Genomic DNA, 19933 nt, shown 5'->3' with positions numbered 1-19933 from the left:
TAGGCCTGCTGAGAGTCTGAGGGGAAGGGGAGTCCAGGAGAGCTGGCTGTACTTTAAAGAAGCCTTACTGAGGCTGCAGGAACAAACCATTCCCATGTGCAGGAAGACTACCAAGTATGGCAGAAGACCAGCTTGGCTTAGCAGTAAACTAAATCACAAAAAGGAAGCTTATAAGAAGTGGAAACTTGGACAAGTAACTAGGGGAGAATATAAGTGTATTACTTGGGCATGCAGGGATGAAGTCAGGAATGTCAAAGCACAATTGGAGTAGTACCTAGCAGAGAATGTGAAGGGTGACAAGAAACAGTTCTACAAATACGTTGGTAGCAAGATGAGGATTAGGGAAAATGTGGGTCCCTTATTGAATGAGGGAGGCAACCTTGTGCCAGAGGATGCAGAAAAGGCTGAAATGCCCAATGCCTTTCTTTGCCTCAGTCTTCATAGGCAAGATCAGCTCCAAACTATTGCATAGGACAGCACAATTTGAGGAGGATGTGAGCAGCCCTCAGTGGTGAACGAACAGGTTAGGGACTATTTAGAAAACCTGGATGTGTACATGTCCATGGGGCCAGATGGGATACACCTGAGGTTTCAGAGGGAGTTGGCTGATGTGACTGCAGAGCCACTAGCCATCCTCTTTGAAAACATATTGTGATCAGGAGAGGTCCTGGATGACTGGAAAAGGCCAAACATTTTGCCCATATTTAAGAAAGGGAAAAAGGAAGATCTAGGGAACTACAGACCAGTCAGCCTCACCTCAGTCCCTGGAAAAACCATGGAGCAGGTCCTCAAGGAAGCCATTTCTAAGAACTAGGAGGAGAAAAAGGTGATTAGAAACACCCACCATGGATTCACCAAGGGCAAGTCATACCTGAACAACCTCATTGCCTTCTATGATAAGATGATTAGCGTTATGAATACAGGGAGACCAGTGGATGTGGTGTACCTTGATTTTGACACAGTACCCTTTTGACACGATCTCCCACAACTTTCTGTCAGGCAAAATACAGAAGTATGGGCTAGATGAATGGGTTGTAGGGTGGATAGAAAACTGGCTGGAACATTGGGCTCAGAGAATAATAATCAATGGCTTGATATCTAGTTGGCAGCTGGTATCAAGTGGAGTGCTCCATGTGTTGGTCCTGGGACCAGTTTTGTTCAATGTCTTCACCAATGATCTAGAAGATGGCATAGAGTGCACCCTCAGCAAGTCCACACATGACACCAAGCTGGGGGGAGTAGTAAATATGCTGTAGGATAGGGCTAGGATTCAGAGTGGCCTAGACAAATTGGAGGATGCGCCAATAGGAATCTTATGAGGTTCAACAAGGACAAGTACAAAGCCAAGGCTGCAGCTGAACTCCAACTAGCTCCAAGTATCAAGGGTAATAAAAAGTCCTTTCTCAGATATGTGGAGAGCCAGAGAAAAAGCAAGGGCAACATTGGACCCCTGCTAAACCAGATGGGACATTTCACAACTGACGCCCAGGAAAAAGCCAACCTATTAAATGGGTACTTTGCATCGGTCTTTCATCAGTCCCATGGGACGCCCATGCCCACTACGGGACAGGGAGGTCCTGGTGAGGGAGATCCCCTGCCCTCCATCAATGCTGACCTCATGAAGGAACATCTTGAGAGGCTGGATACCTTCAAGTCATCTGGCCCTGACAATCTACACCCCAGGGTACTCAAGGAGCTGGCAAGCACCATATCCCAGCCCCTGGCACAGATCTTTGAGAACTCCTGGTGCTCTGGTGTAGTGCCCGAAGACTGGAAGAAGGCCAATGTGGTGCCTATCTTCAAGAAAGGCAGGAAAGTGGATCTGGCAAACTCAGGCCTATCAGCCTGACCTCTATCCTGGGGAAGGTCTTAGAAAAGTTTATTAGAGACCAGCCTTAATGGACTGGCTGACACCAACATCCTGAGGGATAGCCAGCACAGGTTTGTTACGGGTAGGTCTTGCCTGAGCAATCTCATTTCCTTCTATAACCAGGTGACCTATCACCTGGACAAGGGAGAAGAGATTGATGTCATATATCTTGACTTCAAAAAAGCCTTAGATCTGGTATCCCATGATCACCTCTGGGCGAAACTGGCCAACTGTGGCCTTGGGTCCACCATGATCCGCTGGCTAGGAAATTGGCTTCGTGGTCGGACCCAGAGGGTAGTAATTGATGGAAGTCAATCATCTTGGTGCCCTGTGACCAGTGGAGTCCCCCAAGGCTCTGTCCTTGAATCCATATTGTTCAACACCTTCATTAATGATGTGGACATTGGAGTCAGAAGCGGACTGGCCAAGTTCACCGATGACACCAAACTCTGGGACACAGCATCCACACCTGAAGACAGGAGAGTGATTCAGGCTGATCTGGACAGGCTCAGCAAATGGGTAGATGAGAACCTGATGGTGTTTAACACTGAAAAATGCAAGGTTCTCCATCTTGGGAGGAAAAACTGGCAGCATCTTTATAGGCTCAGCAGTGCTATGCTGGCTAGAAAGAGACTTGGGAGTCATGATTGACCACAAAATGAACATGAGCCTTCAATGCGATGCTGCTGCTAGTAAAGCAACCAAAACGCTGGCTTGCATCCATAGATACTTCTCAAGCAAATCCAAGGACATCATTTTCCCATTGTACTTGGCCTTGCTGAGGCTGCAGCTGGAGTACTGCATCCAGTTTTGGGCCCCACGATTCAAAAAGGATGTGGAGAAGCTTGAGAGAGTCCAGAGAAGAGCCATGCACATGATCAGAGATCAGGAAAACAGACCTTACAATGACAGGCTGAGAGCTATGGGGCTCTTTAGCCTGGAAAAGCACAGGCTCAGGGGTGATCTGATGGCCACCTATAAGTTTATCAGGGGTGACCACCAGGATCTGGGGGAACGTTTTTTCACCAGAGTGCCCCAAGGGATGACAAGGTTGAACAGTTATAAACTACTACGAGACCATTTCAGGCTGGACATAAGGAAGACTTTCTTTTCTGTCTGAGCCTCCAAGGTCTGAAATAGCCTGCATTGAACACCTTCAAGAGAAATTTAGATGCTTATCTTGCTGGGATCCTATGACCCAAGCTGACTTCCTGCCCCTCAGGCAGGGGGCTGGACTCGATGATCTTTTGAGGTCCCTTCCAGCCCTAATGTCTATGAAATCTATTAAATCACTTCAGACAGAGCAATCCCATGCACCAGTACAGGATGGAGCTGACTGGCTGGACAGCAGCTCTGCAGTAAAGGACATGGGGTTTACAGTGGACAAGAAGCTGAATTTGAGCCAGCAGTGTGCCCTTTTTGCCAAGAAAGCTAATGGCAGACTGAAATGCATTGGTAGGTGTGTTGCCAGCAGGTCAAGGGAAGTGATTATTCCCCCCTATTCAGCACTGGTGAGGTTACATCTGCAGTACTGTTTTCAGTTTTGAGCCCTCCCACTACAGAAAAGATGTTCACAAATTGGAGAGAGTCCAGTGGAGGGCAACAAAGATGGTTTAGGGGCTGAGGCACATGACTTATGAGGACAGATTTAGGGAAATGGGCTCATTTAGTCTAGAGTAAAGAAGACTGAGGGGGGATTTAATAGCAGCCTTCAACTACCCAGATGAAGGTTCAAAAAAGGATGATAGAGCTAAACTGTTCTGTGGTAACAGATGACAGAACAAGGAACAATGGCCTCAAGTTGCAGCAAAGGAAGTTTAGTTTAGATATTAGGAAGAATTTTCTCACTAGGAGGGTAGTAAAACACTAGAACTTGTTACCCAGAGAAGTGGTGGAATCTCCATCATTGAAGGTTTTCAAGACTCGTCTAGACAAAGCTTTGGCTGGGATGATGTAGTTGTGGATGGTCCTGCTTTGAGATGAGGATTGGACTAAGTGACCTTCTGAGCTCCCTTCCAACCCTAAATTACTATGATTCTATTCAGGTCTCCTGGTGGAAGGGTGCCATGTTGTCTCATTCTGCATGTGGGCACATCCTTTCATTTTGTGTGCTCAGGCTAATGAGGTAAACTAAGGTACACAACAGTATAATAACATGAACACAACACTCTTCACAGAAAAGTCTACAAGATTTTGTAGACACCCTTCCCCAACCATGTGCTGCTGCTGCTGTTCCATCCTGTTACCTGCTGGGTCACAGGCAGGATTCTTTGGGCATCCATGTTGGGACATGGGTAGCAGACCCAATGAGGGGTAAGGGGGGAGAGGTGGGCAACATGGTATGGTCAATGGCATCAGGGTGTGGGGGTGAACAGTGGACCCCTAGGTGGGAGGACAACACAATGTCAAGTAGGTTTGCCAGATGAAGACATTTTTTTTTAACTGACAACCAAGCTTTTAAATTTTTTACTGCAGTTGATGATAAACCCCCAGATTCGAACTCAGATTTTCTAACTGGAGCCTGGCAGAAGAGTTTCATTTACATTATATAAAATATATATCAGTAAAAACCTGTGTTTTGGTTAAAAAAAAAATTCTTGGCTTGGCAACCATGAACTGAGCCCAAGCACCTGGGAAGAAATTAGAATCAGAAGTTGATTTTAAAAAGCTATTTAATATTAGTCTTAAGTGGGCACATCTACACATGCCCCCCATGGTGCAATTGTTACTGCCCTGTCATTTAGTGCTTGCTTTAGGAAGTACTAAATGATGGCGCACTAACAGCTGCACATAGTTATTTTTAGCAGCGACATCACCATAGCAATGCGCTATAGCGAGGTAGCTCATTACTACAGTGATGTAGAATAGGCATCATGGTTTGTGCCCACCAACACTATGTTGCCATAGCACATTGCTACAGCAACATAGCATCGTGCATAGATACACCCAGTGTGTCTTAAGTGGTGCATAATCATTATGCCATCTCCTCTGCACTGGGATTATTTTCAAATGTGAAAAATAAAGAACCAGTGAAGTGGAACAAAATATATTTGTCTACCCTCTTTTACTGACGATCCTAAGTGACCCCTCAAACTGTAGTAGTTGCAAAAAAATTCAGTCAGGATTGTGGCTTTTTAGTTTAAAAGTGAGAATGAGTAATGACTTACTTTTCAGAAACCAAAACAACTCACCACCAGAAAAAAACTCCAAAACTTCTCTTCTCCCTTCTTTCAACTCAAGTTGTGGTGGACAAGTTGTGAAAACCTATATGAATCAGGTAAAAAGAAGACCTTCAGAAAGACATGATAATTGCTAAAAAAAATCATAATTCTTCCTTAACTGGGGAAACTTGGAAGACATGATTTTACAAACTGAGAATGATGGTTTACTTGTCATCGTTGTCAGGAAAATTGCACCAGAACATTTTAGTAATCAGTGGGTGTGTCTACATGAGACGCTTTACTGCACAGTAGCCTAATATCCTGTGCAGTAAAACATAAGTATGTAACCATATGCTGAGCTACAGTAAATATACTACTCATATATATAGGTAGCAAATTTACTGTACATAAGCTAATGTGCAGTAACGCATGTATGGACACTGACCGGGAGCGATTTTCTCCTGTTCAGCCTAGGGAGCCCCTATGGGGATTGGGACCAGCCCTGTGCCCCCTGCCAGCCCCAGGCTGACACCTGGGGGAGCCTGGAGCTCCCCCTGGCTGCTGCAGTGAGCCAAGCAGGTCAGTGAGGCAGGCCTGGTCTCAATTGCTCCAGTTGGGAGCAAATGTGCTCCCAAGCCAGTGCACATGTATACCCGTTCTGGGGCACAGTTTACTGAACCTTATTTTAAGACACAATAACCTTACTGTGCATTAATAGCATGTGTAGATATGCTCAATAACACAGTGGTTTTAGAAAAAGAAAATGCCCTAATGTGAAGCATTTCACTCATAATTACAGTAGAGAGGAAACAGTCTAGAATGCATACTGAATAATAATGATGAATCACCACCATTTAGGAGGTGTTTTTATAAGTATATATATATTTAAACTTCTGTATGTGTATATATCTATATATATATCTATCGCTATAGATATGTGTATATAGGTATATTTATTTATTTATTAGAATCTATATAAGGGTAAGTAATTTTAAGAACTTTGTTTTTAAGTTCCTCTCCAATCCTGCATTCACATACAGTTCTTTTTAATGCCACTGGCCATGTCTACACAAGATGCTAAACGCAGTCATTTAATACTTGTTTATATAAACTTGTATAAACAAGTACTAAATGACTGCACAGTAGCCAGAGTTACTGTGCAGTAGCTCTGATGAATGTTTTTTTCATGATGCTGACTGTGCAGTAGTCTCAGGCTACTGTGCAGTCAGCATTGCAAGTAAACACAGCCACTGTCTGTGCAACCTCAGTTGAGAAAAGGAACAGGAGGGAAGCAGAAATGGTATTGGGGAGAACCTGTTGAGAACTGTCAAGAGACTCTACTTTGTAGCCTGTTGGTTATTTGGAGAACTTCCTGTATTTTTTTTTATGCTTTTGTGCCTTGGGTTGTCTGCCCATGCTGTGAATTGTTGTCATTAAGCTAAACTCCATTTTTATGTAACTGTCTCATCTCAGTCTCACTTTCACAGTGGCCAGGGTTCACTGAAATGTCAGCATTCCCGAACTGAGAAAACTAGAAAACTCTTCAGGTACCCTTAAGCACCAAGACCCAGGGCTGAACTATTTGGGGTTAATTTAGTTTCACCTTTTCTCAGTGTGTGCATGTAAAGCTTTTTACAGCAGAATAGAATTTTGCTTTCAGATCATCAACTTTTTCTATGGTAAGGAGGACAGAAACAGACAAGAGTGGCAGGGAAACCACTGTTTCTACTACCTTGAATTATATTCTCCTCCTAAGTATATATCTTAAAGAGATAATGGTATTCCTGCTTCTATCCCTGCTTCTGGGTTATCATCACAGCACTGGTGAAAAAATCAATTAGCTGATGTCATGACCTCCTTTTTGGAAGTATGTCTGGAGTCAGTATGTCTGGAAATGACATTAAAATGTCTTTTACTCTGTGATTATTGTATCAACAAATACAAAGGGTATGAGAACACCTATCTTAAGCTCTACAATTCAGCTCCATATGGTGCATTTTATGAAGTCCAAGTAAAAAGGCCAAACTTGACATTTTTTAAAAGTAAAATTAAATCTCAGTTTTCTTTTCCCTGGTATCATGTCAAAAGCCTTTCTGCAGAAAAGGTAAACAAGCTACACAGCTCGATACACTGAAGCACATTTTTTCTCTCCGAGTGAAAAATAAGAGTAATCACTTTTTTACCATGGAAAAACAAATTGTGAGCAGCAGGCCCATTGAAACAATTGATTATTCAGTTGCTTGAGTTAAAGCACATGAGGCTTATCTGCAAAACCATCAAAAAGAATTTTTTATTGAGACTCCAAGTACACAGAGCATTATTTATTGTCTGGAAATACAAGCAGCTATTTTTCCTTCTATTGTGTACTAAAAAAAGAAGTTAAAACTAGTAACTTTAATGTGAGAAATTCTTAGATATATTTCAGTTTTTATCTCTCAGATACTGAAGTTAACAACTTTAAAAAATCTAGTTCAGATTTTTTTCATAGCCAGATTTTTCAATTTAAATGGCCAAGGTGAGGAACGTAAATATATATGGTAATTTTTTTTGAAGAGCTGAGCACTCATGCAGCTTATTTTATTTAGTTGAAACTAGTATCTTCAAGAGATTCCTTTATATTTAGGACTTAATAACATAACTTTACAGTCCCAAGTTTGAAAAACATTGATGTATTTAGCATCAGTTTCTGCCACACACTCTCAAACTATTAATATACCATTCTCAATAAGCATTACCTATGCACTAAATATGGTAAAATATAACCTTTGGAAAGCTAGAGTAACATTCCATTCCAGGTTTTCACCTAGTGGGGCTATACTCAGTTGATATTAAATACAGAGCAGAGCTCATTATTGATCATACTCAGAACAGCTGATAGCCAAGCTTAGTAAGTTAGTTTATTACTAAAAAACAAAGGCGGTACTCAAAGATAGCATGTTAACTCCTTGGACAACATTCACAGCAATTTCCTCATAGCAGACACCCATCTCCAGATGGATGTTCCAAACATATTTTTAAACCAATTTTTAAACAAACTAAAACAAGTTTCTGGCCTTTTCCTACACAGTGGGAGCATCTACATGTGCAAGACTGCGCAGTCATTACTACACAGTTATTTAATACTTGCTTAAGCAAGTACTAAATGACCATGCAGTAACTGGCATTATTGTGCAGTCCCAATGCCACATGGGTTTTTTCCCATGGTTCATGTAGACACACCCTGGTTTAACCAAATTTGTCAAACAACTTAACTATTTTAAATAAACTGTGTTGGTCTCACTGGGCATAACCCTAGGTAACTCAGAGGGATGGAAGACCACAAGTGTCGATGAAGCCCCTCTGCTCTAGGCCCAGGCGAGCCAGGGCCCCCCCCCCCCCAACCTTTGTAACCTTTTCTTTGGCTCCTGTAATCTCCTGTCCTTCTGGAAAACAGGCAAGCTGAAACTGTTATCTGTGGAATGCAAGGGCATCGCTCAGAAAGAGAAGGGAGGAGGGAAAAGGGAAGGAGGAGGGGGACCAGCTAGTGGAAAAATACTGCAGAAAATGACTAGGGTATAAATATACACTGTTGCAGGGCTAGGGACGCAGGATATGAGACAATACAGTCTCCCTGCGCCTTTTACTTGAGCTCAAATAAACTCTGTCTACTTCTCCCCACAGTGTGTTTATTTGGCACGATGCCCAATTGTTTCCTCCCTCGGGCACCTTGTGCCGGCAACAGTTTTTGGCACCCAACGTGGGGCTCGAGGCTAACATTTCGCCTTGCCCAGATCCCTCCTGGGGTCGACAACTTGCGGCAACAACCGACACCCAGCGCGCACCAGTGGTTTCATCGGGGGCCTCGGCAGAGACGTGGTTTGATCAACCTCGGAGGGCACAACGGTACAACATGCTCAAATAGTGGAGAAGCGATCATGGGCAACGGTGTGGAACCGGTCCCTCGGACAAGGTAGGATAAGCTCAGCAGTCTGAGCATCGCCCGTTAAGACCTGGGGACGTCCCGTGTCTCCCTGTACGGCCTGGGGACGCCCAGTGTCTCCCTGGAGTATGGGGCAGGGACAGAGTACGGTTAGCAGGGCACGGTGTACACCCTTAGAATGCATTCTGACTAATTGGAAACTGTTTAAGTCAGATCTAATGACTAAAAATAATCTTAAAAGGTTCTGTACAGTGGAATGGCCTCAATATCAACTGGAGGATCAGGAAAAGTGGCCTCCAGAAGGGTCAGTTAACTATAATACAATCCTCCAATTACTCCTGTTTTGTCAGCGGATGGGTAAGTGGAATGAACATTTGTATGCGCAATTGTTTATGGCTTTACGAAATAAGACAGATATTTTGCAGAAGTGTAATTTGACTCCGACAGGATCGGTAGTTGTCAGTGTTGAGCCTCAGCATTCCCCCCAACCACTGTAATGCCAGAGTCGGTGTCCCCTTCGGCTTTAACACCTCCACCATATAAAGATCAGATGCCCCCGGTTCCAGAGATTCCTCCCTCAGTGGGATTTTATCCTTTACTTAGTGAAACTGTAATAGCCCGGCCTGGGGCAGATGGGCGTGCAGCCCAGACCATGCAAGTATACACCCATGTACCTTTTAATCTGGTGGACCTGGCGACTTTTAAGGCACAGGCTGGAAAATTTTCAACTAACCCGAGTAAGTTTATCTCTGTCTTTGAAGGATGTTTAGCTAGTCACAAGCCTGATTAGGATGATTGTAATATCCTTATGCGAACCTTATTATCTGAAGTAGAGCGGAATCAAATTATTTCCAAAGCAAGGGAGGAAGCACAGCGGAGGCATGAAAGGGATCCCATCAATGTTCCTGGTCCGGCAGATGTGGTTCCCCTAGCAGACCCTAGATGGGACCCTAACAATCCTGTGGATCATACCCGTCTTACCTCTTACAAAAAACTGCTTATGCATGGGCTCAGGCACTCGGCTGTCCGATTAATATCCAACTACTGCCAGGAAAAGTCCAGTACAAATCAAGCAGTACCCAATCAAAAAGGAAGCCAGAGAGGGACTGCAGGAGACTATAGACCGTTTCCTAAAGTATGGCATACTGCGAGAGTGTCAGTCAGCCTGGAACACTCCTATCTTGCCTGTACTAAAGCCTGATGGCATATATCAACTGGTGCAGGACCTAAGGGCGGTTAACGAACAGGTTAAAACTATTCATCCCCTCGTCCCAAACCCGTATACCTTGCTGGCCTCCATACGGGGGGCAGTATACTCATTTCTCAGTTCTTGATTTGGAAGATGCTTTCTTTATGATTCCAGTTGACACCCCCTCTCAGGAGATATTCTCTTTTGAATGGGAGGACAGAAAAAGGGTTAAGAAACAACTTTGTTGGACAGTATTAGCCCAGGGATTTAAGAACTCTCCTACCCTTTTTGGCCAGTCCTTAGCTAAAGACTTGGAGGAGTGGAATAATGACCATGAAGTTCTCGTATTACAATAAGTGGATGATTTATTAATTGCTGCTGTAAATTTAAACTCTTGCCTTAACGCCACTGTAAGCCTCCTGAACTTTATTGGACTTCGAGGATATCGGGTGGCTTGAAATAAAGCTCAAATTGCTATCCCCGAAGTACGATACCTGGGATTTCACATAAGACAGGGGGAGCGCCAGCTTTCAAGTGAGCAAAAGGAGGCTATATGTCAGGTTCCCACCCCAAGCAACCGTAAGCGGCTCAGGGCGTTTCTCGGCATGGCAGGATTTTGCAGAATATGGATCCCTGAATTTGGACTATGGGCAAAACCACTATATGACTGTGTAAAAGGGGCAGACCATGACCCCTTTTACTGGACTTCAGAAGCCGAGAAGGCATTTAAAATACTAAAAAGGAAACTAATGGAAGCCCCCGCCCTGGGTTTACTGGACCTTTCTAAACCTTTCCAATTGTATGTGCATGAACGAAAAGGGATGGCTCTGGGAGTGCTTACTCAATTGTTGGGGGCGTGGAAACGTCCAGTTGCTTATTTCTCCAAACAGCTTGATCCAGTTGCCAAGGGATGGCCAGCGTGTTTACGAGCAGTTGCGGCAACTGCCTTAGTACTTTAGAAAGCTGAAAAGTTAACGCTGGGAAGAGTCATGCAGGTGTATACCCCTCATATGGCCCAGGCTCTGCTAGACGCGAAGGGGGGTCTCTGGCTCACCCAGGCTCGGGTGGCTCGGTACCAAGCTAAGCTGTTGGAGAACCCTGAAGTGACTCTGCAGCCCTGCCCCTGCCTCAACCCGGCTACTCTCTTACCTGAAATGGAAGAACAAGAGCATGATTGTTTAGACATCATAGATGCACAGCACTCCAGCCATGCAGACCTACAGGATCAGCCACTACTGAATGCTGATTGTGAGTAGTACACTGATGGCAGTAGCATTGTTGTAGAAGGGCAAAGGAGGGCAGGTTATGCTGTTGTGACCCTCTATGATGTTGTTGAGGCCAAGGGTTTGCCCGCCGGAACATCTGCTCAACTTGCTAAACTGGTAGCCCTGACCCGGGCGCTAGAACTGTCAAAAGGGAAACGGGTCAACATCTATACCGACTCTAGGTATGCTTTTGGAGTACCGCATGCCCATGCTGGCCTATAGAAACAAAGGAGACTGCTGACAGCCCAAGGCTCCTCAATGAAGTATGGACCCCAAATTCTCCGACTCCTGGAAGCTGTTCAACTTCCCTCGGTAGTGGCAGTAATGCACTGTAAGGTGCATCAGAAAGAGGATCAAGACGTAGCCAGGGGTAACACCCAGGCAGACAGAGAAGCTAAAATTGCTGCCACCCTGAGGATGCTGAGACCTGCTGATACCCATATGCATGCCCTCATTCCATCAGTGGGGGAGCTCCCGGATCCCCAGTACTCATATGAAGAAAAAGAACTAGCTAATAAGCTTGGTCTCCAAGAAAAGGAGGGATGGCTCTGCTCCACTGATGGAAAGATCCTCCTACCAAAGAGCCTGACCCGGCTGGTGCTGCAACGGCTACATCAAACTACTCATGCCGGAAGAGAAGCTCTCACTCAGTTAATGAACAAATATTTTCTAACCTCTGGACTTCGACCTCTGGCCTCCCAGAAACAGGCCAGCTGTTTGATTTGTCAAAAGAATAACCCTCGACCCAGTCTCTCAGTACCTCCAGCCACTTTGGAACCTACCCCAGGCCCAGGACTGGTTTGGCAAATAGATTTTACTGAGTTCCCCTGAACTCAAGGATTCAAGTATCTCCTCGTTATAGTAGATCGATTCAGCGGATGGCCTGAAGCCTTTCCATGTCGCAATTGTACAGCCAAAACTGTAACTCTAAAATTCGTCCGGGAAATTATTCCCGGCTTCGGACTTCCCCAGTGGATGGAATCTGACAATGGAACACATTTCACTTCAAAAATCATCCAAAACATCTCAAATGCCTTACAGATCCTCTGGAAACTCCATACTCCATGGCGACCACAGGCTAGTGGTGTAGTAGAACATCCAAATCAGACTCTCAAGCGTCATCTATCAAAGATCTGCCAGGAGGCCTCTTTGCAATGGCCTGATGCTTTGCCCCTTGCTCTGCTTCGCATCCGTGCCCTCCCCAAGGGAAGATTAGGGCTTAGCCCCTTTGAGATTATGTTTGGAAGGGCATGGCCTATAAACGGGACTCCGGTTCTAGCAGGGGAGTGGGAAATAGGATGTAATATTTTGTCACGGTATATGTGCTCTCTGTCTGCTGTTCTTTCTTCTCTCCATAGGTACACTAAAGACTTGCAGCCTCTTCCGCTGGATGCTCCAGTCCACTCGTTACAGCCAGGGGATTCCGTGCTCATTCGCACCTGGAAGAATGAGCCCCTCCAGGAGAAGTGGAAAGGACCTCACACTGTCCTACTAGTTTCCTACACAGCGGCAAAGGTCGACGGACACAAGAACTGAATTCATCACGAGACAGATTTGGCATGATCTTTCTCCTGTTGTATGGAGTGGGCCGGTTAGCCAAGCTGTATTGTCAACTTTCTGCGTTTCTTACAAAATTTGCCAATGACACTTTAGCTATTGAAAAGAGCCTTAACTCCGAGATTTATCAACTTCGTTTATTATCTCTTCAAAACCATCAGGCTCTAGATTATGTTTTAGCATCTCGGGGGGGTATGTGCTCTAATTGGGAACGAATATTGTACTTATATCCCAGAAAATTCCCAAGATATTAAGAAACACATTTTGTCAGCCGAACAGGCTTTTGAGCAGTGGAAAAGTCAGAAATGTGAACCCACTGTTTTCAATTCTCTCTGGAGCTGGTTGGCTAACCTTGGAAGCCTAGGAACGGGCATCCTTCACCTCCTGGTCACCGGTGTTGTGTTGTGTTTAACTTACCCTCCTCTTATTTGCGTGCTGTAATGCCCTCCTACGCAAAGTCTGTGTATCCCCCTCCCCGAGCGCTTCACTATACCCCTGCATTGAAGATCCCAGTTCCCAAACACTTAATTGCTTTTTATCTTCAGAATATGAGAAAACTCAGCCAAAACTTTGTTGAGTATTCTCAAAGGGGGGAGTTGTTGGTGTCACTGGGCATAACCCTAGGTAACTCAGAGGGATGGAAGACTACGAGTGGCAATGAAGCCCCTCTGCTCTAGGCCCAGGTGAGCCAGGGCCCCCCCCCGCCCAACCTTTGTAACCCTTTCTTTGGCTCCTGTAATCTCCTGTCCTTCTGGAAAACAGGCAAGCTGAAACTGTTATCTGTGGAATGCAAGGGCATCGCTCAGAGAGAGAAGGGAGGAGGGAAAGGGGAGGAGGAGGGGGACCAGCTAGTGGAAAAATACTGCAGAAAATGACTAGGGTATAAATATACACTGTTGCAGGGCTAGGGGCGTGGGATTTGAGACAATACAGTCTCCCTGCGCCATTTACTTGAGCTCCAATAAACTCTGTCTACTTCTCCCCCCAGTGTGTTTATTTGGCGCGACGCACACCGGGCAACGAACCCAATTGTTGCCTCCCTCGGGCACCTTGTGCTGGCAACAACAGCATACCAAACTTAGCAAGCAAATATTTGTACTTATGTTAATTATTACTGCAATATCGTCAGAGTACTGTGAGGTATACTACAATCCCTAGTTTAGTTTAGAATAAATACAAAGCACTTCTACTACAATTCAGCCTAAGCATAAGAAATGCCATAACACCTTAAAATATAAAAATATATGGGTTATAAGTAATTTATCACCAGTTGAGATGCATGGCTGTAGTTGCCATAAAAATAAGCAACCCTAAGAACAATCTATTGTGACACTTAACCCCTGAAAATCAGTATTAAAATAGGAAGCAGTATTTTGTTCTTTTGTGTGGAAGGAATTGAAATACATATATCCATGCTCTCCCTTAACTTAATGCTAGTTTCATTTCATTACATAACTATTTAAACCTCATTTACATATGTTCTTATTGTGTAAAGACCCTACATTTTTGCCAGTGGTAGTTTATCTACATTTTCAATAGGAGTATCTAAAGTAGTCCTCTACCATGGACTCTATCTGCATAAGCTTCTTAATAAGTAAGAAGTGTAAATAAATATGAATAATAAAACCCCACAGCAAGAAGTTGTCCTGTTTACAAACTGTCATATTCATGTATGTAGATAGATAGCTATGTGAGCAAATGGCTTCAATAACAGGCCTTTCAGATTCAGAAAGTCCATATGGTGGTACTCAAGAGAATAAAACTTGTGCAGTTTTCAGTTTACAAAGGGCTTTTTCATGAGTTTTGCCATGAGGAAGTATTACACTAGTCCTACAATAACTTTATTTTTTTCTGTGAAATGCTTCATTGTATTAAAAAAATAGAGACAGTATTATTGGGACAGTCTTCAAGGTTGTTTCAGTTCATCTAGCAATTTAATTAGACTTTAGCATCATAACGTTACAAAGAAAATATTAAAAGATAAAGACAACACTAAGGATCAGTACAAAAAGCTTTGTTTATAGCCTGACCAAAAGTGTTTTTTTTGGGCAACAGAGAAAGGAAAGTTGTTTTAAATGTAGTTATTAAACTACAGACACTGGTTTTGGTCACCAGTGGGAAAGAAAGGCACATCTAAAAGGAAAAAGTTTGTACTTCAGCAAATAACGTATTTGCCAGCAAATATTATTGTTTCTGAGACAGGGACTGGAAGAATAGCCATCAGCTTACTAGTATGAGAATGACTATACAAGTGACCTGAAAGAAGAGCATTTGTGTTTGAAAGCTTGTCCAATATCCTGCCTAACTATATACAGCTGTGATCAAAGATATCACAAAAAAAACCCTTGCCTCACACATTTTCTGGATCATCATGACTGCAGCAACACTCTAACCCTATACAAGTAAAACAAGGTAATTTCAGTATGGAAGAGCCTTTTTAAAAGTTTAAAGCTGCAGTAATGCTTCTCCTTCCCTCTACGAGGAGGAGGTCTTAGGAGACCTACCTCATTACGCGGGCCAAAGGCTCAATATAGTACTACCACCAACACAAAGGATATGCATCCTTCGTGCAGTATCATCACAATCTATCAAGTGACATGCCCCAGTAAACAATTCTAGCTTCTCTCCTCATTTAAAACATCCATTCAAAACCACTCATACACAAAATATTAATTGCCCCATACTGTCCCCAGAGCGTAGGGACACAGCCAGGCATCCAGGGCAAAGCAGAAGCGGTGACTTCTGGTTCATGATCACAAATGTGCAGCAGTAACTTTTTTTCTGTCTCCATAGCTTCCCAGAGCAGTTGTCCCATCACCCCCTGCTACTTATACCACTGTACACATCAATCCACTAGTCAGAAACAAAGCTAATCGCTATCATGAATAACCCTTCTCTGCATCCAGAAGAACTCCATGTGTCAACACAGGTGAACGCTCAGTCCTAATATCCAACTTCTCTGCTGTTTGCACCACAATAGAGCATCTGGTGATACTGTTGTTCCAGTTATAGAGGGATAGTCAAAGTAGATAACACTGCTTTATTTCTAATTTTTCCATCAAATGGGGCCCAGATGGTGGATTGACAATTATTTTTTCCAAAGAGCCCTGAATAACAGAGTTCCAAAGGAATCTGTCCTTTTCTTCAAGATAGTAGCAGTCTCCATATAGATCATAGTGATCAGTCTCCATATAGATCATAGGAGATACGCTAAGCTGCTGTGGGAGAAATTGTTTCAATAAAATAACTGAGAGACTGAAAAAGGTTAGGCAAACACTTTTCTAGGATGTTGTAAACATTTGATCCTGCCTTGAGGAAGGTGTCAGATTAAATGTTCTCCTAAGGGAAGGGAGGTCTCTCCTTGCCCTACTTTTTCTATGATCCTATTCCTTTTATTGAGGGCTGAAAAGCATTAATCCTTGATTTGGAGATACCACCAGTGATGAAAAATGTGCTTTTACAAATTACAGTCATTGAGATTCTTGATCTATTCTATGATCCTGAAGAAAGTAGAGCAGGAAGGGACCTCATGAAATCTTCTAATCCCCTTGCTCAAGGCAGGATAATCCCTGACTAAACCATCTCAGCCAAGTGTCTGTGCAACCTGCTCTTGAAAATTTCAAGGATGGTGATTCCACAGCTTCTCTAGGTAGCTTTTCCAATGCTTGACCACTCTCCAAGTTCCTCCTACTCTCTAACCTAAATTTCTTCTGCTGCAGCTTGAGGCCATTGTTTGTAGTCCTGTCTCCTACAGCCACAGAGAAAAGCCCATCTCCATCCTCTGTACAATCATACTTCAGGTATTTGAAGACTGTTACCAAATCCCTCTTCAGTCTTCTCTTCTCCAAACTAAGAAAACCCAGTTTTTTCAGCCTTTCCTCTTAAGCCTTGCTTCAAAGGCCCCTAATCATTGTTGTCACTCTGTGGTGGACTCTGTCCATTCTGTTCACATCCTTCATCAAGTGTGGTGCCCAAAACTGGACACAGGACTCTAAGTAAGGCCTCACCAATGCTTAATAAAGCTGAAGAATCAATTCCCATGATTTGCAAGTGATATTCCTGCTGATACAACCCAGAATATTGTTGGCCTCTTCTGAGACAAGACCAGCTTATGATTCACTGTAACCCCCAGGTCTATCTCTGCAGCACTGCAGCTTAGCCAATCATTCCCAAGTCTGTATTTGTGCATGCAATTTTTCCATTATGAGCTTGTCCTTATTAAGTCTCATCTGATTGATTGTGGGCCATTTTTCCAGTCTATTCAGAGCATTCTGGATCCTAACCCCACCCCCATAGTGTTTCCAACTTGATATCATCCATAAATTTTCTAAGTGTATACTCAGTCCCCTCATCCAAGTCTTTAATGATTAAAGATATTGAAAAATACTAGACCCAGAACAGACCCCGATGAACCCCAGTTGATACTCCTCCCAACTACATATTGAGCCATTGATGACTACTCATTGAGCACAAGGATCCAACCAGTTATGTATCAATGTAATAGTACTCTTGTCTCGTCTGTATGTCCTTAGCTTGTTAATGAGAATGTCATAGGAGATATTGTCAAAAACCTTGTTAAAGTCAAGGTATATCATATCCACAGTTCTCCCCACATCTACAGTTACCTGCCACTTTATCATAGGAGGAAATCAGGTTGGTTAGCCATGATTTGCTCTTAGTGAACCCATGCTGGATGTTCTTCATCCTTTTGTTCTCCTCCAGGTGCTTTACAATATATTGTTTTGTGCTTTCTTTTAAGCCATAACTATCCTTGCATTAATCATATCTATGTTAAGCTACTACAAGTTGCTGTATTTAGGGAATGAGGCCTCCCAAATACCCATTTTCCCACACCCAGAATGCACAAACAAGCCTCCTAAGACTCTGAGACATGGCAGCTAACAGGGCTAAAGAAAAGAAAAAGAAAATATTTTCAGCTAAGAGATTTCAGTTGTTGAAAAATATACCCTGACCTTCTGTCCTGGGGGATAGGATTCACCAGTTCATTAAAGCTTTTACACCACAATCAACTTGTGAAAAAACCATAACCAAGCAGAGCATCTTCTAAATTTGGATGGGCAAAAAACAGAAACCTATGCTAAGTCCAATGTGTTTTTATACATGTCTACTGAACCTGTTCAATACTCAGATATTATAGTGATGGTACTATAGAAAAAAAAAATAACACCCATAGGAGTGACATTTTAGTCCCATTTCAGTAGGACCAGAATTTCAGCCACAGATTATACGGCATATCCAGTTTGAACTAACTACTTCCAAAAGCCTGGGAATAATAAAATGTTATCTTCTCTCCTAATGAACTTGACTCCTGTTGCTTATTAAACATTAGTGAGTTACCTTTGTGATTTCTCCTTTCTTGTAATTGTTCCTCAGTTTTACCTCCTTTTACCAGCACAAGCCATCATCTTGATGTTAGAATCCAAGCCATGTATGTTCTGCTGTTTAACATTAAACTTCTTCAATGCGTATTGAAAGTTAGAATGTGAAATAGCAGGAAGGAAGGCTGAAAAATACTTTTATGTAAAAAGATAAGAGATGCTATCCTGCTGCTATTTAATTAAATGAGTGGAGCATTAGTAACAGTAAACTGTGCCCCACATTTAAACGCTCTCAACATCAACCAACCCAAGCTCTCAAAATATTGCATCAATAGTGCAATACAGTTAATGAACAGACTTGGAATCCTGGAAGCATATTTGTTTTTTTCACTGCAAAGCTGTTTCCATTACATAATGCAGTAACTGATAACTAATTGTATTGCAAAAATTTGGTTGTGATTTTGCCTGTATACAGTGACTTTTCAACAATTCAGTTCTAGACGGTAGTTTAGAGCAAGAAGTAGCTTTAAAACCTGAAATAAAATCTTAATGGAGCTATTTAAATATTTTAAGAGAAAGACAAGGTAATTCAAAATACATTTCAGGGTATTTTGGACTATAACATCTTTTTTAAGGTAGACCATAAGCTATCATATGCAAATACTTATACTGGATTTTTTTTCAATACAGAAAAAACTTGAAAAAATGAACATTTTAAAACATGGCCAATGATCTGGCATTAAAAGGATTTTATTGTCTGAAAAAATCTGTTAAAAGGCTCTTAAATATTCTCAACTTCATTTAGATATTCAATTTATATACTGAATTTACATTTTTCTCCTTTATGCATTTGAAATATGCTACAAACTACATTTGACAGTGGACAGGACCATTTCAACAGTAGCACTTCCAAACCTGCTATCTTACAATGAGGTTACATTTTCATTTCTGCCCTTAACAAAATGTCAGAAAAAAATACTGATCTTTGTTCCTGTAAATTACAAGGGCCTTTTTTGGAGAATATCAGAAGTGTCAAGTGACATGTTTTCTGGAGACTGGTCAGCTGCCAGTAGGTAAACAAGTACATCATGGTAAATGTTAAATGTATCTGCTCTTCCAAATTTAAGTCCCATATTTCATTTCAGTGGACATATCTACATAATCATTAATGTGCCATAATTATAAACAGGTAACAGGTACTAATTAATAACAGGTACTAATCTTAATGAACTGTAATTGGTGCTATGCAGATGAATGCTTTTAATGTGATGCTTAATGCACATTGGACTAAATCTACTGTGCATTAGTGCATTGGCAAGGTTTTTGCCAGCCGTGCTAATGCTCAGTAGAATTAGTCCAATGCACATGAAGCATCTTGTGTAGATGCTCCCACTGCGTAAGAGCTAGAAAAGGTATTGAATATTGCAAATATGTGTTTCTTATTCAGAAAAATTGTTTTGCAGTTGTAGTATATTTGACAGCCATAGCTCTCTGCCAACATTCCTTTTTATTAAGGAGCCCAGAAACTCTGTATGTAGGCTTCACTAAATTATGTGGGAGCTGAATCCATGGAGTACTAGCAATATGTGAACATTTGCATTAGAGATGGACTGGGTGGAAGTTCCTCACTATA

At 42.6% G+C, this 19933-nt stretch overlaps 1 protein-coding gene across 1 annotated transcript in view; it reads left to right on the top strand.

Moving 5' to 3' along the window:
- LOC149869425 (uncharacterized) overlaps positions 1-13725 on the top strand; it is a 123172-nt gene extending 109447 nt beyond the window's left edge. The window contains exons 2-3 of the mRNA XM_090037355.1: positions 8692-8980; positions 12763-13725. Of these exons, the coding sequence (XP_089893481.1) occupies positions 8709-8980; positions 12763-12940 (450 nt within the window). The 5' untranslated portion in view covers positions 8692-8708 and the 3' untranslated portion in view covers positions 12941-13725. The remainder of the gene's footprint in view (positions 1-8691; positions 8981-12762) is intronic.
- The last annotated feature ends 6208 nt before the right edge of the window (positions 13726-19933 follow it).

This window comes from Crocodylus siamensis, chromosome 3 (genome assembly GCF_052110815.1).
Source record: "Crocodylus siamensis isolate JL-2025a chromosome 3, ASM5211081v1, whole genome shotgun sequence".
Classification (NCBI taxonomy): Eukaryota; Metazoa; Chordata; order Crocodylia; family Crocodylidae; genus Crocodylus; species Crocodylus siamensis.
Note: the sequence above shows the minus strand (reverse complement) of the source record. Positions and strands in the feature narration are given on the sequence as shown.